We start from the raw sequence: 25,169 nt of genomic DNA, 5'->3' as shown, positions 1-25,169 counted from the left end.
TGTGTGTACAGATCTGCGTTATGACTCTGAGAAGGAGTGCGATTTTTGATGCAAATTGTGGCAATCGGGTGCGAACTGTCTAAAAGTACCTCAATGTGCTCCACGAGCTGTGTCCCAGCCGCCGGTGCCGCTCCAACTGCTGATGGTGTTGATAAGCGGATCGAAGCCAAACTACAATAACCGACTTCATGTTAGCGGACACGTCACCAGCACCAATCTGAGGATTTCATATAAGTGGATAAGGATTTAATCACTTGTAACACACATTTGACATTATTTTTGTTTCTTTATATTAGTTTCTATAAGTGCAACATGATAAAATGTCATGCTTCATTTCTAATATAGTAGAACACGTTTAATATAGCTTCAATCCACACAGACTGTAAATAGTTCTAGCTTCTTACAGATAAGATAGTTAGCTTGAGATTCACAGTAACAACACTGGAAAAGACATTCTTCTTTAAGCTCACCTGCTGCAGGTGTTTCGCTGTAGCTAACTCAAGGAAAATGTCAGATCTGAAGGTAATTTAAATGTGATTAATCATCTTTCGAACCCGTCTCATGTTGTTCAGTAGCTCAGACCAAACAGTCAGGCGTGTCACCTTTTAGCAGCTTTAACGTTAACGGGCCGGGCTTCGGCTGACCTTTTGACCTCCCGCCTCGCGTTTCACAGCCTGCAGTTTTTTCCTCGCCGTCTCCTCTCTCCTCCAGCCGCCTCGTCCTCGACCCCGAACGCTCGTCCTCTGAAGCTGGAAAAGCTCAGCGTCAGTTTTTGCAATCACATTTTTAATACGTGAGTTTAACAAGTCAGTTTGTGTCGTTATGAATGTCGGCATGACCCAGAGCCCAAAGCCTGGCTGGAACTTTACAACCCGATGGAAGGTGGTGACAAATTGTTGCACGACACTGACTTACTTGTGTCAAAACAACCACATATTGCTCAAAATAACCTTATATTGCAATTATTATCTCCTTAAAGCAACCACAAGGAGCTTTCATTGTGCATTGATTCTGTCTGTGGACAAAAGCGGTAGTGTTCCCACCGCCTCGTGTCGTAAAGATCTCCGTCTGGCTGGCGCGTGCGTTTGTTTTGGAAGCGAGTGAAAGAAAGACTATTTTTACAACATAAAACAGCTGTTTGCAGGATGCACAGCGACGAGGTAATGTATCTATTTGTAGCTATGTGAGGTTAATAACTGTAATGTGATGACGATGGTGAAACGAAGTAAACTTTGTTTTAGTACCGTTCATACACCGAGGTAGCTAACAGATTCGGTTGCTCGGTAAGAATCATTCTGTTGAGCTAAAGTTATGTGTTATGTCTTCATAATAACTGCAAGATATAGCTCGTTAATTAAATGTTAGCTGTTGTATTACAGCGTGACCTGTAGCTCCATGGGCTGCACACAGCCGAGTCAGACATATTCCACACCTGTCTCGGTTTGAATCCTTTCAGTCCCGCAGTTCTCTCCGTCTGATGAAAGAGCGACCGTTAGGTCGACTCAGTATCAGCCAGAACCACAAAATATATAACTTCAAAAATAAAATTCTCTAAAGAAAAATCTGCTCCTGCTTCCTTTTAACTGGCTAACGCACGGAGAGACTTTGCCTGGGAAAATGGAAACAGGTCTGCGTGCCGTAAATCGTTTAAGAATAAATATATAGAAACTTCTTCTTGCTGATGGTCTCGTTAAAACCTCATTGTACAGCAGCTGCTTTACTCAGTGCCAAACTGCTGTAAAAGTAATAAAGCGAATCTCTGTTAATGGAGAAATGAAGGACGGTTGACGGATGAAATGAAGTGTTTCGGTTCGGAGGAAAAGGATCGACGCAGAGGCAGAAAAAGAGAGAAAGGACCAAAGACACGTTTCGTTTGTGTACATCCGTTAAACTTTAATGGTGAAGCAGAAAACAAAAATAAAACAATACCGGAAAATAAATTAGATTAGAAAAATGCCACAAGCACATTTGATTTGTACAACAAAGCAATGCAACGTACTGGAATCTTAATTTCCATATATACAGAATAAAAAATAGACTTTTTATTCTTTGTCCACTTCGTTCAGTGTCAGTATTTTTTGTCTTGATAAAAAGAACAAAATCTGAACAAATACTACCACTTCTTTTATGCCTTTTTTTTCAACTTTTTGCGGCTTTTTTTTTCTGCACTGACATTTTGTATGCGTCCATGTACACACGGGATGGACTATGAGTTTGTCCCAGAAAGTCCAGAAGAAGAGCGTCCACTCTCTTCTAAAACAATAACAACAAAAAGAGAACATAAAAATAAAAACATAACACTGTGACTTCATCATAAAGGGGACCGATACTCCAAAACTTTTGGTGAACAAGTCGACAATACTGACATAAACACATACAACACAGAAACACTCTGATTGGACAACGTTTGTTTTCTCCAAAAAACACAACAAGGCGACTGTGGATTGTCTTTTTCAGTTTATGATAAGATAAAATTAAAGAGTAAAGCATTGTGGGAAACTGAGTTCTTGATGTGCAGGGAGAGAGGAAAAGGAGGGGAACAAAAACATCACAACTCAAATAAAAACTGAAGAATTTTGTTCCAAAATGATCAAAAACTAAATGACTCTGAAACAAAAACTATAAAGCAGAAATAAAACATCAGCTGTCCCTCTTTACGAAAGCAAGTTCAACTTTTAGCAAACCACATTTTCACAGACTTCAGAGATTCTGAATCCTGAACTTCATTGAATTTTCTGTATTTTTTTTCCCACAAAATGGACATAATTCATTTTATGTTACATTTTTTTTTCTTTTTCAGCATCATTGAATGTAACTTTAACACTTTTCTCTCTCACACAAACAAGTGCACAAACTGGACTCTTTGGTGTTCCAACGCAAACTAAAACTGGATGTTTTCTCCAGAGCAACAGCCGTCCGTCTCTTCTCAAACTGAACGCACGGATCTAACGGATCATCTGAAATCCTCGTATGTTACTGTGAAAATGAAAGAATACGATGTTTTCGAGCAATTTTGCCTTTATTTGACAGCCAGTAGAGAGAGAGACGGGAAACATGGGGAGAGGATTCGAACCGTGGACGTTGCGGTTATGTGGTACGCGCCGTAAACATTAGGCTACCAGGGCGCCGCTGAAAGAATACAACGTTAGCCTCTTTGTCTCTGGTAAAAACTGCTGCTTAACACTACAAACCAAAACACTTGAATCACTAATTTTGTAATATTTTCTCCAATAAATCCAGTTAAAAATGCCACAGCTTCAAGGGTTTTTATGGAGTTATTCATGTGTTGATTCATGGACGCTCTGCGCAGGTTTACATTGTTATTAACGGATTATTGTGTACAAAGACAATTTAAATTGACCTAATAAGACCATGGGCCACGTAACAAACCATTAACCTGTGAAATAAGAGTTCTATTAAGGTCCATTAATGTTTGGATTAAGGTAGTTTTAGTTCATGTGGAGAGATGAATTTTGTTTTCTATTAGAAAGAAAACAGTCAACTTTATGGGGTTGTTTCCCACAATCTTCCATCTTCATTAATTGCCCTCTAACTAATTTTAAAGGTGTCTGGCAAAAGTTAAAGAGGGATTAGCCTAATGTTAATGAACAATTGTTTTCAGAAAGTTTTTAAATAAATAAAGTGCCGCATTCATAACAGATTAAAAACAGATAAATTAATGGCGCCTCTGTGAATGAATCCCTTAAAAGCTGTGATACTTAAATGTTGATTTAACAAAAAAGAAAGGATGTTGAAGGGATAAAGTAATGTGTTTTTGTTCGTAGTGTATAATGATGAAAACCAACAGCAACTTGCGTTTTCTTGGCTAATGCTAATCACCTTCAGTTAGCTAGTTAACGTACTGTAAACATCCACCAGAGACAAAGATACAGAAGTTGTTTTAAGGCGTTTGTTCTAGTGCTTCAAATCTGTGTTTTTGTTCTTTTTGTTGTGGTTTTTGGAGATTGGGGGGCTAGTAGGTTAGTACCTAAGGCTAGCTGTCACCAAATATTTAGGCTAACAGAAAGGACGTAAGATGGCCGCCGCTAAACTGCCACTCATGGGAGTTGAGACATGTCGTGATAAGTCCAAATCTACATTTTTATTCTTCTAAGTGCTTTTTACTCTCCACTTCAACAAAAGTCCTCGCAACATCTGACTGGACAGACAGAAAGTTCCTGGTGACTTCCAGCGATTACACGTTCGTTAGCGCTCTGCGTCTCATTCGTCAGATTAATACTGGTGTCACTGCCACGTTCTACAAGCTCGTTTTTTATTTGTTTAAACATTTAGCTTGATACAGACATAAAACGTTTCATCCAGAGATGCTAGCTTTCAGTGCTAACTGACCGGCTAGCATTGCTTCACATCAACAACATGTTAGCTGTCGATTTATCCAAGATCAAGCCCTCTGTATTTTAATGGGACACTGGGGGGAGTTTACATTTTACAATTAAAGACTTAAATAAAAAGGTATGCAGCATTTCTGCAAATTCAGATTTTTATTTCCGGCAGGTTGGGGGAAGGCTTTGAGACAACATTTAGACCTTCACGTTGAAAATAAAATGAACATTACAATGTAACTGAACAGTTAACAAATTTTAGAAAAACATGAAAATACAAATAGTGTAATCCCGTCATTTTAGAGACTTGCTTTTAAGTGGCTCAGTGGCTGTGGTTTCCACCGACTCACGACCTCAGTATCTGAAAAATCCCCGGCTACAGCCCTAAAACTTAAAACGAGTACATTTAGAGAGTGTTAGCTTGACTGACAGGTGACTCAGCCTATCACACGCAGCCCTACTTTTGCCCAAATTTGGATTCTCTGGCGGTGAGACGTAAACCTTCAGAAACCTACAGGTGACACATTTCGTGTGTTTTCTAAGACTGGACTTATGATGACGTTATCAACTACACCTGGCTTATCGTGGGGGATCAAACCTGTGAGCTTTCAGATCTGTAACCTGGAGTTCACCCCGAAGAGGACGCTCCGGTCTGTCCCCTCTGCGAGGGTCTCTTCAGTCTGGCTAATCGGAGCACGAGTGTCGCTATAGTGCAAAAAATAAAAACGTTTGTAACGTTTCTTAAAAAAAACAAAAAAAAAACAGACATAATAACACGAATGCAGCCAAACGAAATATTATTAACAACAATAACAATAATATTATTAATATACTTACTGACAATAATAATTATAACATCAACATAGTAACCATGGTAACATAAAGAAGTGTTTGGTTCCAGCAGCCGGGCCAACTTGTTTCTTTCAAGTATCTCTCAACACACACACACACACACACAAACTTACATATATGCACTTAAATGGACAAAAACACACAACCACATACACACATCACAAATTTATACTTCCAAAAAATAATACAAAAGAGTCTCCTTCTTTCTTCCTCGTACATTTTGAAAAAAGTAAACAGTTGGGAAATTAAAAAAAAAAAAAGACAAGACAAAGTAAAATACAATAAGATCGTAATACGTGAAACAAGTTGCATAGTTTTGAGATTTTTTTTTTGTTAGTAGTTTTTCAGGCACCTCGTCTCTCCAAGATCTGACGGGTCGAGTGGTGCTTGAACGTCTCAGCCACATAAATAAGCCTCGCTCCCTCCTTTTGTAACAAAAATATATTAGATATTCTTTTTTTCTATCTTTTTCTTTTCTTTTTTTCTGAAAGTGCCGTCGAGACTCTTTCTGAGTTCTGCTGGATGAGGACGGGGGAGAGTTTTTTTTTTAAATTCCCAGAGAGCGACCCCGAGGGACGGAGGGACGGAGGCGAGGAGGCGAAGAAGGAAACGCAGTAGATAAACGTGGCGATGATCGTGAAGTCACCTGTTCGCCTTTCTCTCCTCCCTCCATCTCCTCCCTGTATCTCTCTCTCTCTCTCTGGGTTCAGAAGTCCTCCTCCCCTCCTCCAGCCCAGTTCGTTCCGGACCGATCCGGCTTAGGGTTTTATGTTTACGAGCAGCCGCACTCCTCCACGATCATGTTCGGGATGTCCTTCTTGATGATCTTTTGCTCCTCGTTGTAGTAGAGCATGGACATGGCTCGTAGCCGAGTGGGCACGCAGCACGAGCGCAGGTTCTGGAAGGGGCTGTAGCCCCTCATGCGGTAGTGGCTGATGACGGTGGAGTGGAAGGACAGCGTGGACCCAGTGATGCTCGCCACGTGGGTGGGGCACTCCCCCTCGCAGTAGTTGGCGTGGTAACCGGGCGGCGCGATTATCCAGTCGTTCCAGCCGATGTCTTTGAAGTTGACGTAGAACTGCCGTTTGCAGCAGACGCGGACCTTCCCGTCACACTCCAGCCCGCGCTTCCTGCGCCGCCGCGAGTCGCTGCCGTCCTCCTGCCGGACCACGGCCATCAGGAAGGGGCGGTGGGATTGTTCCCTCTGGTTGGCGCGCTGAGACGTCTCCGAGCCGCCGGAGACCAGGACGGGTGTCGCGCCGGCGTCAGCGCAGAGCGGGCAGGACACCCGGAGGCTCAGCGTTGTGCTCTCGGTGCTCTCCAGCAGCGCCTGCACCGCCGCCGACACCGGGAAGGTGTGCCACCCGCTGCGACGGGTGTCCACGGTTTTCTCAGCCAGAAGGACGTCGTCCTGCGGCAAAGACGGGCGTCCAGTGGGGAGCCGGAGCTGCTGGAAGAGGCGGATGGTGACTTTGGCTCGGCTGCGATTGGTCTTAGCCAGGCGGAGGAAGAGCCAGACGTTCGCCTGCTCCACCAGAGACAGATCGCCTCCTTCTTTAGAGAGGACGAAGTTCACCATGCCCTGAGACTCACCTGAGACAGAGACAGAGAGGGGGACAGGGTTAGGACAACGGCCAGCTGGTGATCATGATATACTCACACTGCAGAGAGTCAGTGACGATGTCTCCGCAGAAAACCCTGGTCTCCGATTGGCTAAAACATATTTCAGGTCAACAGTTTAACATCTGTTCTAAGTCAGAGCTCGTGGTATGTTACAGTAAACTGCGGGTAACCATAGCAACAGCACTGATGCTCTGTCAGCAGTTAACCTGACCACGATGTTAAACGGACTACAAACATGGAGGAGGAGTTCGACTCTTTTTGTTCCTCTGCGGTAGAAGAGACTTCCTCTACAAACACCAACGCTTCAGTTGATGAGAGCGCGAGCGAGGTTTTGTGTGTGTCAAAGTCTTTAGTGAAGTCTAACGCACACACACACACACACACACACACACACACACACACACACACACACACACACACACACACACACACACACACACACACACACACACACACATTATGAGTGTGGCCACATCTGAGCTATAGAGTCATCTACGCACACAGCACACGCTTATCATTATGTTACCATCTCTAACATGACTTCACACACACACACACACACACACACACACACACGCTGCTGATTGGACTCTTCCTGCTGACTCAGCAGCAGTGGTCGGAGGTTTTGGAGTCAGGCAGCGTTTAAACCACCTAATGGTTCCCACCAGGAGCTCTGTTGTCATTACTGCAGCCCAGAATGAGGGAATTTACAGCAGCATTTACAAAATGTAACAGTGAATTATGGGAAAGTTTAAAAGCTGCCAGTCAGCAGGAGAGAAGCTGCGACTGCTTAAAGGAGAAAGTTTTACTTTGGAAGGTGTTTTCCTGCCAGAGTTTGCAGCTGCTGGTTTGTGCAGATCAAATTAGTTAAACCACATGGGAGAATCATTTTCTGTCAGTTGACTAATCAACGAATCAAGCGATGGTTTGGCCCGGGTGGACTTTATGTAGAAGGTCAGACGGTTTGTTGAGACTTGAACTGGCGGAGCTTGTTGAGGGTTTTCTCCCAGGCCTTGTTGTACAGCCTGGGAGAAAACTCTGCCTGCGAAGACGAGTTCAGGGCAAAGAAACTTCGAGCTCTCGCTGCAGTTTGATAATAATAGAAATACGCGCTTGATTGGCTGAGCGCTCCACTCGCTGGGCTTTCATTGGTCGCTTTCGTCCGCCACCGTCAGTTTCGGATTCCGCAGGTTACCGAGTGCGGAGACGCGATGAGTCGGCACGTATCTGCCCCTCTCTAACGATCATTTGCCACCGTTTCCGACCTGCACGCCAGCCGTGCGTTCGAACCCTTTTTGTGAAAGTCCGACGTTTCGCGGACGCTTGTCGGTTGCCCTCAGCCTTTATTATCCTTTATTCTGAACGGCCACATTCGCACGCACTCGACTTGACCTTTCTTTTGTTTTGATTTGAAAACAAGTTTGAAGCTCTTCCAAACACCGAATCTTGTTTCCTGTACACACACACACACACACACACACACACACACGTCCAGACCTGTATTTTACATTTCCTAGAAACCTCCAGGCCAGGCAGCGAGCTAATCACTGGTTTGAAGAGCGTTACATAACGTCTTTGCTTCACCTTTCCTCCCCCTCTCTCTCTCTCTCTCTCTCTGTAATGTCTCTCGCTCGTGGGCGTCCATACAGAAAATCAAAGTCACGATTTGGGAGTTTATGAATGTCAGCAGCAGTGACGCTCTGTTAAACGGTGTGAATGGGCGGCTTGTCTGTGTGTGTGTGCGTGCGTGTGTGTGTGTGTGGAGGCGGGCGGCACTTTAGCGAGTCCATTAACGCCGTTTAACCGACAATTCAGAGGCGATTATCTCACTTACATCATCATCACTTCAGTGAGTTAAAAAATAAAAGCCTGTTCATTCATTGTTTCTCAGAATAGTGTTTGTGATGTTGATTCAGGCTGCGGGAAGAAGAAGAGTCTTTGTTTTAACTCCCGCAGCTCCTAAAACCGAGGCGCTGACCCCTGACGCAGCGTACAGGGCCGTCTGTTAGTGTGACGCTAATAATGATGCTAATACAGAGGAGAAGTCTAGTTTTCATCTCGTTCGGACTCAGAGCGTCATGAACGTCTCTGCTGACATCAGAGTGAGTCACAGCTGATGGATCTTCTTCCTCCGTCGTCGTCCAGAAACTATTAAAACACATCAGCGAGCCGCTCTGCTGCACCTTCATCACCACGAACACACACACTGTAGTTTATTCTGACTCACACACACACACACCGTCCTGCTGCCCCAAACACTCACTACAGCACCACATGTGGATTCATCCGCCGCTGGAAATAGTCCCCAACAGATGCTCTGTTTCCTCCTGTTGGTCTGATAGAAACTCCAGCGAGCAGCTGTTTGAGGAAACTACTGAGCCTTTTAAACAGGAAACTGTAGATCTGTGTTTTTAAAGATCTTCAGCAGGAACCAATGGGCTCGCAGCTGAGCGCCGCAGACAGGAAGTCAGGAAGTAACGGCAGACTTTAAGAAGATTTAACTCCTGTTTGCCAAAATATTATATTTCATATCACTTTTTGTTTTTGACATGAATTCGAAATGGATGTAAATCCATTCCTGAATAATGGCGGGAGACTTCAGCCCCGCGCTGCCCGGTACAGGCCGCGCAGGTCCAGAAGAAGAAGGATTCATCTGAGACTGCAGCCACTTGTTGCTGTGGGTTATGAAATCCAGCTCACAGAGCTCACAGTGTTTGGCAGAGGAAATCCTAATAGCATGTTAGCGGCACAAAGTAGCAGCTGTAACAGTGAGTGCAGTCAGATGGAAGTGCTGAGCGTTCACGCAGAGCCGGTTATTATGGCTGTAATGACAGACGAGCTGTGGACAGACGTCTGAGACAGCCGTGTGATTTACAGTCACATGTTCGCCGTGCCACACATCTGTCCACAGAGCCACTGCAGAGCTAACTGCAGAGCTAACTGCAGAGCTAACTGCAGAGCCACTGCAGAGCTAACTGCAGAGCTAACTGCAGAGCTAACTGCAGAGCTAACTGCAGAGCCACTGCAGAGCCAACTGCAGAGCTAACTGCAGAGCTAACTGCAGAGCTAACTGCAGAGCCACTGCAGAGCCACTGCAGAGCTAACTGCAGAGCTAACTGCAGAGCTAACTGCAGAGCTAACTGCAGAGCCACTGCAGAGCCACTGCAGAGCTAACTGCAGAGCTAACTGCAGAGCTAACTGCAGAGCCGTGCGGCTGCCGCTGCACATTTTAGTCTCTTAAAATCGACTCGCAGAGTCATAAAAGAAGTTAAAGACAACACATCTGCGACAGGGAGTGCGTCAGCTGCTTTCTGCTGCCGCACTGGACTGTAACATCTGAGCGAAAGTGAGTATTTTGTTGGTGCTCCGATGGTGCAGGCTCCTTTAAACGCAACACGGGCTGAAACTGACACCTCGCTTCTCAAATAGTAAATTCATTGTTTGGTTTGTGGAATATTTTGAGGGATAAAAGACAAATTTAAACGACTTGTTTTCGTCCAAAGCCCAAGATGTACAATTACAGAAGACATCTGAGAAGCTGAAACAGCTTAATTCTTGCTTCAAAAAACGAGTTAAACAATTAGTCCATTATCGTTATTATAGTTGCTAATTTGTTTTTGGTCAACTGATAGTTTCAGCTCTAAATGCAATACAGACAACAAAGTATGCAGACGTTTGGCAATAAAGCGTGCTTGATATCACACCTCCATCTGTTTTTCCAAACTGAATCTTGTTTGCTTGAAAATGTAAAAACGTGTTGACAGATTTCACTAAAAATGAAAGAAAAGTTAGTGGAGTTTGGTGGAGAGACGCCCGTTTCTACAGACCGGAACGTCTTTGAACATTTTGGTATTTTCTCATGAACAACTGAATGAAAACAATGTGCCACATGCATCACATGATTGTCCATCACTGTGTGCATTTTGAAGCAGATCCAGATGCACATTTAAACTTTATTACACTATTAAATTAAAAGATTAGAAGTAATGTGCAGCCCTGGCGGCGGAGTGCTTTTGGGGGCGTTGTCATGTTGAAACAGGAAAGAGACAAACACACACTGTTGTCTAAGATATCATTGTATGCTGCAGCGTTGAGATTTCACTTAATTGGAACTAAGGGGTCCAGCCCAAAACAGGAACTAAGTACACCATTTAGTGTTCGGGGTCTCTGCAGGAGGATTTTCACAGAGCTGAAGCGAGGCCAGCGCTGCCTGGAAGGAAGGACGTCGATCTGAACCCCGATGATGTCGCTCGTGCTCAATGTGTTAAACGTGTAAAAACTCAACAGAGCAGGTACGAGACGAGTTCCAGCAGCTCGAGAGCGTTTCTGTTTCCTGGAGTCCGTCCGACCTCTGCAAGTCTTCTCCTCACAGCTCATCCCTCTCTCTCCGTCTCTAATCCCCCTCCATTTACACAAGACTGATCTTTACAAACCGATGTCTCAACAACTCATAAAGCCTGATTCCTGGCCCTCACACACACACACACACACACACACACACACACAGTTTGTCATACAGTGTCTGTGTTTGGACAGCCCAGCGGTGAGGGAGGCGAGTGTGTCTGACACACACACACACACACACACGGTTGTTCTGCAGATCAGAGTTTTCCTGTTATTTTAAATCACTTTTGTCTGATTGGAGGAAGCCACAAAACCTCCTCTGTGTCCAGCGGCAGGATTTACTGAAGGGGAACTTTTCTGAAATGTTTCTGAATTAGAAATGTTATTTTTAACCTTAAACTTTTAAAAATGTAATCAAACACCCGTTTTGCTCCCATCAAAAACCAAGACTGAGCCATGAAGAACCCAGTTTAGACCAAAAACCAGGTTTGGGCCATTGAAAAGCAAGTAAGAGGATCAAATCCAGTGGAGGCCATCGGACGCCCCGTTTACACGGTCAGAAACCCAGTTTAGACCAGTGAAGCCCGCCTCGGAGAACTGGACTTCCACCTTACACCAGCAGTGGCATCACGGCGCTGCAGAGACTCAGACCTCGTCCTTTCAGGGAATAGTTTTTCATCAGGAACGATAAACTGACATTCAGCCAAACATCATCATCATCGTCATCGGCGGCAGCAGCCTCCAAACATTTCCCAACTCTCCCATCAGCCCCTGGGGCGTATTATGACTGTGAATTGATTTATCAGACGAAGCCTCTCTGAGCAGCTAACAAAGCTAAACAAGACACCCTGCCAACATGTGACACAAACACTGATCGCTATGTTGTTAACAGGACTCTTGGTTTATGATCAATCTTATTAAATCCTCTGTAATCCCCCTTACACACACACACACACACACGCACACACGAGCACACGCAGTGCAGAGACTCATGAGATCATTCGTAATATTTCAGTATCAGTGCAAATACGATACCTAAGTTTTGGGAACGACACCAAAATGATACTTTCCTCGATATCGTACTTCTGCAAAACCCCACTGCAAAAAATGCCAATTTAAGAAATCACTGTTTGTGTCTTACTGAGATTTTCTCACAACAAGATAACGATAAAATCGTTTCAGAACTGGATTACCAACTGGGCGAAGCAGGAAACTGCCTCAGGGGCCCCAGGAGCCTCAGGGGCCCCAGGAGCCTCAGGGGCCCCTGGAGCCTCAGGGGAGATCTTGGTCATTTGATTAACTGCTGGTTTGTTTGGGAACGTGCACGCCTAACGCAGCGTATGAAGCGAAATGTTAAGGGCAAACATGGCTGCCGTGTGTCCTGGTCGGGATTTGACTGTTGACATCAGTGAGTGAACACACCCTCCGTCCTCTGTTCCCGGTGTTTACAGAGACCAACACACACACACACACACACACACACACACACAGTACCCATCTGTTCAAACACACACACACACATGCACAGAGACACTGTGTGTGTGTGTGTGTGTGTGTGTGTGTTCTCCATTGTCCATCATAATCCCTCCTTCAATGGATGAGCTGCGTTCAACAGACTGAGCAAACCTCTGTGTGTGTGTGTGTGTGTGTGTGTGTGTGTGTGTGTGTGTGTGTGTGTCCTTCAGCTGTTTGTGTAAATGTGTATCTTTGTGTATTGGGTGAGTGTGTCGGTGTGTTTTCATGTCAGTAAGTGAGGAAGAGAGCTGAACTTTTCTTCCTCTGCAACCTGCTGCAGTTTTCCTGTAACCGTCTGCTGCTGCAACAAATGTTCAGAGAGACAGAAGAAAGACACAAAGACACAAAGACGCAAAGACGCAGCAGCTACAGCTACACCTCTCCTCATTTCCACACTCGTTCTCTTTACTCTTTCCTGGGAAAAAAGAGATGAATGAGAGGAAGAGGCGATGAAGAGGAGAAGCGGGGATCTGCAGGTACAGCAGGGTTCGTGTGACAGATGTGACGGATCAGCGTACGAGGACTCGCTGTCTAAACGCCGCTTCCTGTGCGCTTAATGGGAATGCTAATCTACAGCTCCATCTCCTCTCTGCCCGCCACGTTTACATTAACGGGATCAAAGTCTGTCAGTGCAGCTTCTTCATCGACGCTGTACAAAAAGACTGGAACCAGTTTCAGTTTTAACCCCTTATATTAAAACCAGCCATGCTAGCAGCTCTGTGAGGCTGTACTTATGCTAAATGCTAACATGCTCACAATGCTAACATGCTGATGTTTAGCAGGTGCAATGTTTACCGTGTTCACCATCTTAGTTTAGCGTGTTAGCATGCTAACGTTAGCTAATTAGTAATAAACACAAAGCACAGCTGAGGCTGATGGTTTGCAGATATTTGGTCAAAAGTCGCATCTGTGTTTTTAAAGATCTTCAGCAGGAACCAATGGGCTCGCAGCTGAGCGCCGCAGACAGGAAGTCAGACGGCGCTGAGGGACGGACCGACGTGCTGCACATGAGATTCGTTGATATGTGGTGAATGTTTTTTACAGTGCACCACAGGAGCAAGTATTTCTTTCTTTTTCCTCTTTACCGTTAAAAGGATCACAGTCGGCCCTTTCTTCTGTCTTTTTAGTTTACATTAGGAGGGATGAGCGGGCTGGGTCACCCATCCACCCCCTCTGCTTATAACACACACACACACACACACACACAGCATGCAGATTGCATTTAAGATGTCACAGGTATGATTCCTAACAATGTTTAAGAAACAACCTACTGTTTACTTGCAGGAGTTTAAATACAGTCCAAGTAAAGTAAGTAGAGAAAGGCACTAAGCCTGCCAGGGTTGTGTGTTCAGTTCCTGCTGTGCAGCTGGAACAAGCTCGTATACGTCTTTTGTTGCAAGTTTAAAGCTACCTGAGGGGACATTTGAGAGGAATTTCAGGGTTAAATATGGTGTAAATTTAGAGTTCTCATAAAAACGAAACATATATATAAAGATGTAATAAAACCCATAGGTTACTTTACAAAGTAAGAATAGAGTCATGTACTGCAAAATGAGTAAACTTAAAGTATCTTTTCACATTAATAATCCTGTAAACATTCACAGAAAGCACAAAAACTCACGTAAGTACTCCTACGTGAATCAACCAATGACTAAACCCCTTAAGCGCACTGATGCTACCATTACTGTTTGAATGCGGTGTTGTAATGAAGAATTCATCTGGCTTTAATGACTAAATTAAGACCATTTTTACAGCATGAACTAACGTGTTCTGGTTCTCAGTCAAACCTTTTGTCACACCACTCCTCTAAACCCCTAAAACGTTGGTCCGCTCCTTTAAAATCATCAGATGACAAAGTGTTTGAATGATGATGTAAACAGTGACAGTGTTAATGCAGTTAAGGTGAAACTTGACGTGGGCTTATAAAGCCCTCAATGCCGACTGTCAGGCTCAGCCTCGCCTGCGTGGGACAGAAATCTGCTCCAGATCCCCAGAGTCGACGCCCTGCTCGGCCTTATTGGCACCACATGTGAGTCAGCGGGGCTGTGTTAGTAAATACACACACACACACACACACTCACTGAGCAGCTCTACATGTGAAACTAAATCTGTGTAACGCTGTTAAACGGCCGGTAAACAAAAGTGGTGAGGAGGCATTAAAGCAGCCTCGCCGTCTGACGAGAGGAATGTCCTGATGCCAAACTCGCTCATCGTCAGCTGGAGGAAAGAGAAAGTCTCGTCTGGACCGACTACAAACACCAGAACACAAAAAGTCCTGCCTTTTGTGGTTCTGAAGAAGTCGTTTTCAACTTGTTCTTCATTTGGGTGGATCAAAGCAGAGGCAAGAATAATGATTTGGAGGACAGGGCGTCATGTTCAGATGGTGTACACCCTTTATGGCAAAGCAACGCCCAACATGGCGAGGGTTCGATTAGTGGAGGAATCCATTCATTGGTCAACAGAAAATGTTCAGATGTTACTTTGGATTTGGGGAAACATGACATTGCAGAGAGAAAATAATCAGCAGATTCATCGACACCCTAATCACGTGGAAGAGCAGCGAATCTCTCACGTGGAGCCTGACAGGATCACAAACAGCGAGGACACCTGCCAGGTACAGTAACCAATCACAGCTGAGATCTGTGCTTAATACAGATCAAAGTAAAGTGCAGCCTGAAGGTGTTCAGACTGCATGCAAAGAGACCATTAGAGGTCAGCGACACAAAAACTGCTCCAGATGCTTCAACCTGAGGTGAAGACATACCGCTAAAGTTTCCAATGTTTTGGCTCAAGTGAAACATTTGAGTTCATCCCAAAGCTCAAATTTGTCTCTGGTTTGTTTGTTTTTGATGTTTATGTTTTAGGTTTTATGTTTACTTGTACATATTTTACATACTCCGTAGTATTTATGCGTTGTATCGTCGTGGCAATGAAGTGAAGTGAAATGAAGTAAAACTGGAGTAAAATTCGACAAACAGCTGAAGGTTCTGGTGAGTTGTGATGCAGTATTTGTGTCGCTAAAGCTCTCCTGTCATGCAACCCCGTCTCTTAAAAATGAAAATATTATGTTCAATGCCAGCGTTTTTTCCATTGCAGGAAGTATTACGTTCTTGTACCGCCTACAAGTCGTAGGTCCGAGGTCGGAGCGGATGGCTGGACGTACAACGCTGAGGACTCTGGAGTCGCAATCCTGTCTCCAGACAAGTACGTCAGTACTGAGCGATTCTGCAAAACCCTGTGCAAAAACCCTCTTCCCACCCTGTTCTTATGTTCATTAACGTCTTTAAATTCTGTCTTTCTGTGATATCTGCAACAAGTCCTCCGACTGACGTGGTAAATACGTTAGTTTGTCCACGCCCCGACACTTCGAAGGGTTTTCTGATCTGACGGTCCTGCCAGCAGGACAAATCATTTCCTTCCAAAACCAAAAGGTAAATGTGTTTTCTGATGCGACTACGCTCTGGTTGAGATTTGGTTAGGTTAGGCACAAACATGACTTGGTTAGATTTAGAGAGAGATGATGGTTTGGGGTAAAAGCTTGGCCATGATGGTGCAATAAGACACACGTGGGTAAGGTTAGCGAACGATGGTTGACGGTTAAAAGACACCAGTGTTGACTGTCGGTCGGAAACGGAAACGAACAGCGACCTACCGAGTTCAAGTCTGATGTTTTGTGTAGATACTGTATATCTATAACAGCAACCATCATAATTACTACGAACGCTAGAGGGCGCTGTCACCTAACGCAAATAAATGTTTTGGGAAACAACTGACGCTGTGGTTCTTCTTGGGACGACAGTGTCGCTATCTGTGCGCGGTCACTACGGTATGGTAGGTATGGTTAATGAAAAGGTGAACATTATTGCAGCTCTGTGACAGAACACACACCCCACCACACTACTTTCTGCATTGATACAGACAGTATGCACTGATTGACCAATGTGGACGGAATTTCTTCTTATTATTGGGCTCATTGAACGGACGCGAATCTGTTCCGTGAGTCGGACGAGTGACACAAGAATGCTTTGGTGCCGATTTCCCTTTACTTGTATTTATTTTAAGTACTGCAGCGATGTGTTTATGTATGTCATATATGCTGTGGTATTTTTATTGCTGCTGCTAAGCAATAAAGTAAAACAAAATGAAAGTGAGTTTCTCATTAGTTAGAAAAGCAGTCTGATATTTAACACAGTGTCTGTTTGCGTCGTTAACTTAAGCTAAAACTGTCCTGCCACGTGCTTTTGCTGTTGGTACCAAATAAAAGTGGTCTGTCAAATTATTCCAGCAGTGAAACTTTACCGAATTCAGTTTCAAACATAAAGACAATAAGAAACGAGAGACTGTGGGAAACAGAGTTTGGCTGTTTGACTTCAGCTGCTCTGTCCTCCACTGTTTTGCTCCTGCAGTCATCTTTCATGTTTTCATTAGTTTTAATTGTGTTTTCATTGTTTTAACAAGTGATTTTATGGCCTGGTTTTCATTTTCAGACCTCATCTACAAACCAGATCTCTCTCTTGGGACAATAAAGTTTTGAGCTAAATTGAAGTTGAAGTGCCAGCTTGTAACTCTCTCAGTCTGTCTGAGTTCCCAGGCCAGTTTATTTATAATGAGAGAGCAGATAAGCAGTCCAATCTGACAGTAAAACGTTCCCATCTCAAAATACCAAAATGCCAACGAGACTCAGCCGCTGCTCGGGTTTCTGACACGCTAAATCGCTTCCCCTCCAAACCTTCAATGTCAGAGAGTTTGACGAGCAGAGATGAGACCAGACCTCAGCCGTCCGCCATGACAGGACAGAAACAAGATGCCACGTGATGAAGCTGTCACACGGGAATCAAACCCCTCGTCGTTCTTCTGGACCGGAACTTCTGCAGTCTTCTGGACAAAGAGACAAATCGAGCCTCCAGTGGCAATGTGCTCTGTATCATATGAACACTGAAATTACGAACTCGCTGCAACCATTTAGGAGCTTTCATGCTGATGTGAGGCCAATAGAAAGAAACAAAAACACAAGTTTCATAGATCAAGTGTGGAAGAAATCCATGACAATCAGAACGCTTAGAAATTATGCATAAAGGCCCATTTACACAGCATGTAAAACAGTGCTAAGCTAACCTAGCTTATTAGCTGTGTGTCACCAAAGGCCTGGTGACACATCAGAGATGGTGACCATAATGGACATTAACACCAAGCTAAAAAGCTTTATATAACTGCGTGAAAGTGTTCAGAGGTGTGCACTGACCACACCCTGCTGGGGATAAATTACCTGATCAATCATTTTACCATTAATCCGACACAAAACGTGATCAGTTCAATGCCACAACTTGCCCTGATATATATCTGTCTGTTAGTCTCTCTGTCTCTGCAGGAAAAGTCTTAGCACGACTGTTAGGGTAACAACACATTAACGTTTAATTTAACAACTAGCGGCTTTCATACAGCTGCTCTCACACACACTGGGAGTCTCCCAGTACAACCAGCTTCATACTGGGATGGCGTGAAAGAGCTTCTGTTTCAGTTTGTAATAAATATAAACCTGACCGCCGTCTCTCTGTGTGGTTTGAAAAGAGACGAACAGGGAGTGTTGAGTCTGGAGGAGTCATTCGGGGACAGTTACCAAGGTTGAGATGGTTTACTTCTCTCTCTAATTCTCTCCCCTTTTTCCCTCTCTGTGTGTCTTTCCCACCGATTCCTCCCCTGTTCCTCCCCCTCTGTTTGAACTCGCCTGTATTTAGCGAGGCCACCGCTCGCTGCCTTCCTGTCCTCCCTGATTCCTCCCAGAGGGACGACACAGCGGGCGGCTGGCAGAGAGGTGGGAAACACAGCGATGTCTCACTCTGACCATTTTTCACTGGACTCACTTTGTTTAAATGGTGGCTGATTTATGTAACATTTGGGATTGGAAGCTTAACCCTGAAGACAGACAGGTAGACAGAAGCAAACTTGAAGTAGAAGGATGAGCACAGCTGTACTTGAGGTAAAGTTTTTCTCCAAAGCAACTCATAACGGCAACAAATGTGGTAAATATTTGGGTACCGCTTTCTAAGACATCTAAGGGCTCCATTAACAGTTAAAAAATCATTCACTTTATGGATCCGTTATAAGTAAACTAATTGGAACAACTTCTGGGTTGCCAGGTTGTCAAACGTCCCTTTGAGTTGTTGAACTGTTTGACCAATTAGTTGGATCAAAATCTGTTTATTAACAACTTATTAACATTTATAACTGCAGACTTCATGGCTTGTTAGAAAGTGGGAAACCCATGACAGGATAAACACGCTCACAACCTGGCAACCCAGCACTTGATGGCATTAATGGCTTATAACGGATCCATAAAGCAACTGTAAATAATACATGAAACAATTAGTTGCAACTTATAAAACGTCTATAAAGGACGCCTTGTTAGAGAGTGGTACCAATATTTTAATTAATTCATGGTACATATTGTCCATATGAACAGCTAAATCCACCAATGACTAAAAAAACAAGGCATAGAAGCATAAACACAAGGAAACATACACTCGCTGGCGAATAAAAAAATCTAAAATTTTGGCTAATGCTAGCTGTTGCTAATTGTACATTGTACATTGTATTCTAAAATGACACCACTGACTTTATGAGAAATAAGCAAGAACAGCCCATTGGTTCCTGCTGAAGACGTAAATCTTTAAAAACACCTCACAGATATATGGATTCATTTTAAAAGCAGCTGCTCGCTGTAGTTTTTATCAGACGAACAGGAGGAAACAGTGCAGGAAAGTGCAAGAACACTGTAGAACATCTCCTTATGCTTAATTGTGACATCTCCTCAGAATCTACACTATCTTCTGATTTTTCCCAGTCGGTTTGTGTGTTTGTGCAGGTCTGGACACAATCTGTAGTTGTTTACTATCGAGTGATTCATCTCGCCAGACATAAAGCATCTTTGGCGGCCGGTCACACATCAAAGCAGAGCCAAATGATGTGGTGGTGGGACGACGACTGAAACGAGCCGCTGGGGATTCAAACCAGCAGCGTTACGACTTTAAAGACGCTACAGCCACGTCACAAAAAAAGTGACAGGGGGGGAAAAGACTGAGAGTGAGTGAAGAGGAAAGAGAAAGTTAGGAAAGAACTGAAGCAGCAGAGAAAACTTGGAGATGGGGGAGAAAAAGATGAAAAAAAGATGGAGAGAAAACAGAGAATGACGAGAACGGAGAAAGAACAAACAGAGAGAGGACAAAATGAAGAAAATGTGAGTTAATGCCAAGAAAAAGAGAGAAGAAGAGAAAAAAGATCAAAAGAAAGCAGAGTGAAGAGAAAAATGAGAGTAAGAGAAAGGAAAACAGACAAAGGAAACATGCTAATTATAGTTTATTTTCATATCAGACAGACGTTTTTGTCTTTCTTTGTCTTTCTATCAGCTGCTGGGATTTACTGTTTCCTCTCATTTGTCGGAGGTCAGTAAACCGGCGCCGAGCTCGTCGCAGGGTTGCTAGTTTGAATCTCCAGACAGACCCAGCCACCAGAATAGATCCAACAATGACCGGTTTATTCTGTCTGCCAGAGGAGGGAAGGGTAAACCGAGGTTAGAGAGCGCGGCAGAGAGGGAGAGGGGAATAAAAGTGGATTGTGGAATGTCGCTAATGATGTGTTCAATTAGGTTCAATTAGCCTAATTGTCCTCTGTGTGTGGCGAGAGACGGCGAGAAGAGAGGACGATAAACAGGGACGGAGGAGAGGAATTTAAAGAGAACAGGCTGATGGAAAGAAAGATAGATATTGTGTCAGAGTTGCTAAACGGAGGTTGACACTTCGTCTCCGCCAAGAATCCACTCGTCCTTCTGCTCCCCTACTCGCCATCTCCGCTGCCCAAAATAATTACTGAGGTCCCTGAATGCATCAGTTATTCCTAACAAAGCCCAGGACCGGCTGGGTGCAAAGTATTCTCATGGCGGGCATCTTTTACATCTTAGAAAAACAATAAGATTTTATCAGTTCCTATGAAAACTGGCAGGGTCATTTTTAATTTAAACTAGCACCAACACCTCGCCGGCGGAGCTCTTTAGCCCCTTGTAGCTCATAGTTTTGGTTTTACAGCACACAAAGGGTTCAGTAAGCTTAAAATTTTCGAGTTTGTATAACATGCCAAGACTGTCCTCGCAGGAAAAACTACTGCATCAGTAACAGCAAATACCCAACAATACATTTATTTACGTTCAAGTGAAAAAGCCCTCTAGTGGCTGTAGGGATTGTGAGTCTTGGCCAATGAGAGTGCAGGACGATGTCAGGTGGATGGATGGGTCGACAAACCATTGGACACTGGAGACCGTTGTTCCTAGCAACAGTCAATGCTGATTTCTTTAGTAGTTATTTTATCCCAAGCCGTGATCTTTCTCTAACCCTAACCAAGTCGTTTTTGTGCTTAAACCGAACCAAACCTCAACCGTAGAGGTGTCAGGTCGGACTGACTGGTCCCCTGGCGGGTTTGACGAGTTGTTTGGTTGTCTGGATGACTCGATCATTTGTTGGGTCACAGTCGGGGGTTAGTGACTGATGCCATGTCCATACTAATGTGGATAAACTTGAAATATAATTCAAAATACAATTTTTATCCCCACTTAGCCAATGTTCCCTGCCACTGAAACTAATCTTCAAAAACGGTCATAAGAGCCGTTTAATCTGAACAAGACCATTTGTCTTGAGCAGTGTCTGCAGGTTGCCACCAATCAGATGGTTACAGCAGCATGAGCGCAGCCTGAGAGGTAAAATGTTGGGTAATACATCTTAGCCAGTCTCTCAGTTTCTGAAGGGGTTCTGTGGAGAGTCGGTCCAGATTTAAATGGATCTTTGAGTGGTATTTGTAGGTGTTCTAGAGGAGTTTCTGAGGCCACTTGACTCTAATGAAGTTCTCCCTTGTAAAGTGGTTCTAAAATGGTTCTAATGTATAAAGTGGGCTTTACTGAGGGTTAACTGGAATTGACTTAAACAGAACGTGTTCTAAAAGGGTTCTAATGAAGATCTTATTGGTTTCTGAGGGTCTGTGAGCAGAGAGGAGAATGTAAAGGGGGTTAAAGGTTCTCGCTGGGACACTGCAGGGTTTTTAGCAACCTCGTTGGTCCTGCTTCTAGTGGCCATCAGCCAATCATAACTCATGATTTTTGGGGTTGTACCTCAAATGGCAGGTCACCCCCTAGACACGCCCCTGGATGTCATACCCAGATTTTACAGACTTTTACATAAAACTGAGACTATGGGAAATCTAATTGGCCGACACCAGATTATATCCACGAAGAGGAACTCTTTAAACGGCACTAAATTCGGTGTTTTCCTTCAGAGAAAGCTGCTCCTCTCAGGCTGTCTGCACAGATCCAGTTCATAAAAATCTTTTCCATCTGCTGTTCCAGACTCTCGCCTACAGAAACTCAAACTGCATCAACAGAAAATCCAGAAGAGGAAGAAGAAGACGTCACAGTCCCGCCCACACTGCCTGAGTGACAGGTGAGCTCTTGGAAAGTGCAGTGCAGGAATTTCACAACCATTAACACTCAGCACCAGAAGGAAGATTTTAAAATGATTGATGTATCTAATAAACTGCACAGTTGTGCAGTTTACATGTTGTGAGTTTTGCAAATGATGTCATTTAGAATTTCTCACCTTTTCCACTGGACTAATTAGCTCATACAGGTGAATTTACATGTTTTAGCCCACTGAGTATAAATCATATACACTTCATATTACTGCTAAACATTTTCCAAAGCATTCCCATATTTATCCAAGAAATTAGTTTTTCTGCTGCACATCAAACCCAGAAGACAAACAATATTTTTTTTTAAATGGACGATTGTGTGAATTTGATCGTTTCTTGTATTGAAAGAGTTTCTATTCGGCTGGCGACTCTCAAATCTCAGATATTGGAACATCTTTCAATGAATGCACCAACATTCGCTGCTCAACTCATCTCAGCTGTATCACCAAGTGATAAAACAAAGTTGACTAACTGTTGACTGATGGATTATTTCTCTGCAGCAAGTCTCAAGTCTCTGCAGGTTGATTTTCATGGAAGCGAACTGAAACCACTGATGTGTTTAAGGAAGGAAATCAATCTAAAAACTGATGGAGGATTTGGAAAATGATCCGCGGGAATGGAGAATCCAGCCAATTTGGAGTTGATGGATAAAACATAACAATTAGAAATACCCAAAACTGGAGATACAAGGTTTTCACACGACAGCAGCAATATTTTTCAGCCACTTTGCTCACAAGTGCGAGAGTTGTGACCCTTCAGTGACCTGGATTTAAAGGTGTTTAAAACATGTTAAAAAGAGACGGAGCCAGAGCAGCTGGAGGTCTGTAGGGGGGTCAAAGGTGACGAGACCGAGGAAGACTACGGTTAACACCTGACCTCAGCCTGCCCGAGTGCCGCTGAGCAGGACGGACCGGACCGGTTTGACTGCGTGAGACGGGTTTTTCTTATTCAGTAACACAGTAGTACTTCTTTTTTCTTTCTTTCCTTCCCCCTCCCTTCCTCTCGCTCGCTCTCGTACTCGCTCTTTGTCGCTACCGTCTGTCAGAAAAGCGTTCCAGCACTCTTACCGCTTTAAAACACACACACACACACACAGGCACACACACACACAGTGACACACCAATCTCCTCTGACTTTAAGTAGATAATGAGGTATTCTTTGAAAACAGCAGGAGGCGATTACAGAGGTTCGTGTGTGTGTGTGTGTGTGTGTGTGTGTGGATATCTAATGGGTTGGGCTGAGTGAGTACGCAGGTGGAATTAAGCAGGTGGACACACACACACACACACACTTACAGAACAAGCTGATTTCCAACACAGCTGCATTTTTGTCTTTTACACACACACACACACACACACTGAACTGTAAATATGTGCTTACACACCTTAAGGCATCTTTGTTACTGTCCACACACACACACACACACACATTAGTGCGTACACACACTTTGTCTTTTGTCTACACACATGAAGGTTTTCTCTCTCTGCATCTCTTTCCACACACACTGATGCAGGCAAAATGATGCTCTCTCACACACACACACACACACACATTCATGCACACACACACACACACATTCATGCACACACACACACACACACATTCATGCACACACACACAGAGCCATACGCACTCACCAGCCTCAGCGAAGGTGATGATCTCTGTCGTCTCCTGTGCGTCGCCGCTGTCTGCCGCCCGAGCCGCCGCCGCTGCTCCTCCTCCTCCTCCTCCTCCCCGGCCTCCCCGCCCTCGCGCCTCCTCCTCCCCCTCGATCTGCACGCTGCCGTCCTCGGCCACTCGCCCCACGTGGAGCTTACGCAGGGCGTTGAGGAGCGCGGCGCGCGGCACGGGCCGGGTGATGTTGGGCCGGGCCTGGAGGTGCAGCATGTTGAGGATGTGTCTCTTCACCGCCTCCACCACGTCCTGCTGAGCCTCCTCCTCTCGGTCATGTCCCGCCAGGTCGTCCGCGCCCCCTTCGTTTCTCCTCATCCTGGCTAGGGCGCAGGAGGGGCAGTGGGAGCCGGAGGCGGCGGCGTCGGCGTCTGGCAGCGGCTGGTGGTGAGGATGGACGGTCAGAGAAAGCGGCAGAGGCTGGAGTTTGGACGCCGGGTCTGAGAAACAGCCACAGCTCTGGACCAGGAGCAGGACCGTCCAGCTTAGCAGAGGTAAGACAGACATGATGGCAGGAGTCGCCTGATTGGCTGCTGGACTGGATTTAATGATGCTGCCGGATGCAGATGCAAAGACGGAGCCAGAAAAGTCGAGTTTTGGCCAAAAGTGTCTGAACAAAAATGCAGTCCTGGTTGAAGAAAGAAAAGTGTTCTTTCACGTCCCTCCTTCCTCTCTTTCTTACTGTCTTTGTCTTTCTTCTCTCTCTCTCTTTCGTTCTCTCCTCAGAAGTTTGGAAGCTGCAAAGTTCAGCTCAGCTCACAGTCCACCTGCGAAAAAACGGAGGGGAAAAAAAAAGCTGTAAAAGAAACGAGAGAGAGGACGACAAAAAAAAAGAGGAAAAAAAACAAAACAAAACACAACGCCGAGAGAGAAAATGAGTAATCCTTATCTTTTTTGTCAGGGACAGATGGCTGGAAAATGTGGAGGCGTCACAAGAAAGAAAGAAGAAGAAAAAAAACAACAAAACAAGAATAAGAATAAGAAGGAAAAAACTCTCAGATGTGATGAATGGATGATGAAAAAGCAGAGAAGGAAAAACTCTGGAGTGCAGGAGGATCCTTGTTCCCGGGGTGAAGTCGCTGCAGAGTGTGTGTGCAGAGTGTGTGTGTGTCCAAGAGGCAGTTTGACTAAGTTATCCCAGACGAAGGGAGTTCCTCTCTTTCTCTTTTTACCTCTTTTCCTCTGTCTCTCTCTCTGTGTTGAATGCGTTCCCTCGCTCACCAGTTGAATGGTTTTACCGGAGTGGGCTGGACTCTCTCTCTCTCTCTCCTCGCTCTCTTCTTTCTTTCCCTCCCTCTGCTTCTCTCTCCTCTC

At 44.5% G+C, this 25,169-nt stretch overlaps 1 protein-coding gene across 1 annotated transcript; it reads right to left on the bottom strand.

Annotated features, from left to right (window-relative positions):
* Window positions 1–1,872: 1,872 nt before the first annotated feature.
* inhbaa (inhibin subunit beta Aa) lies at window positions 1,873–25,169 on the bottom strand. Its single transcript, XM_044176213.1, has 3 exons — window positions 25,028–25,169; window positions 23,822–24,622; window positions 1,873–6,788 (listed from the first exon to the last, which is right to left on the bottom strand). The coding sequence occupies exons 2-3, from the start codon at window positions 24,360–24,362 to the stop codon at window positions 5,968–5,970; spliced, it is 1,362 nt and encodes a 453-aa protein (XP_044032148.1). The 5' UTR covers window positions 24,363–24,622; window positions 25,028–25,169; the 3' UTR covers window positions 1,873–5,967.

This window comes from Siniperca chuatsi, linkage group LG19 (assembly GCF_020085105.1).
Source record: "Siniperca chuatsi isolate FFG_IHB_CAS linkage group LG19, ASM2008510v1, whole genome shotgun sequence".
Lineage (NCBI taxonomy): Eukaryota > Metazoa > Chordata > Actinopteri > Centrarchiformes > Sinipercidae > Siniperca > Siniperca chuatsi.
Note: the sequence above shows the minus strand (reverse complement) of the source record. Positions and strands in the feature narration are given on the sequence as shown.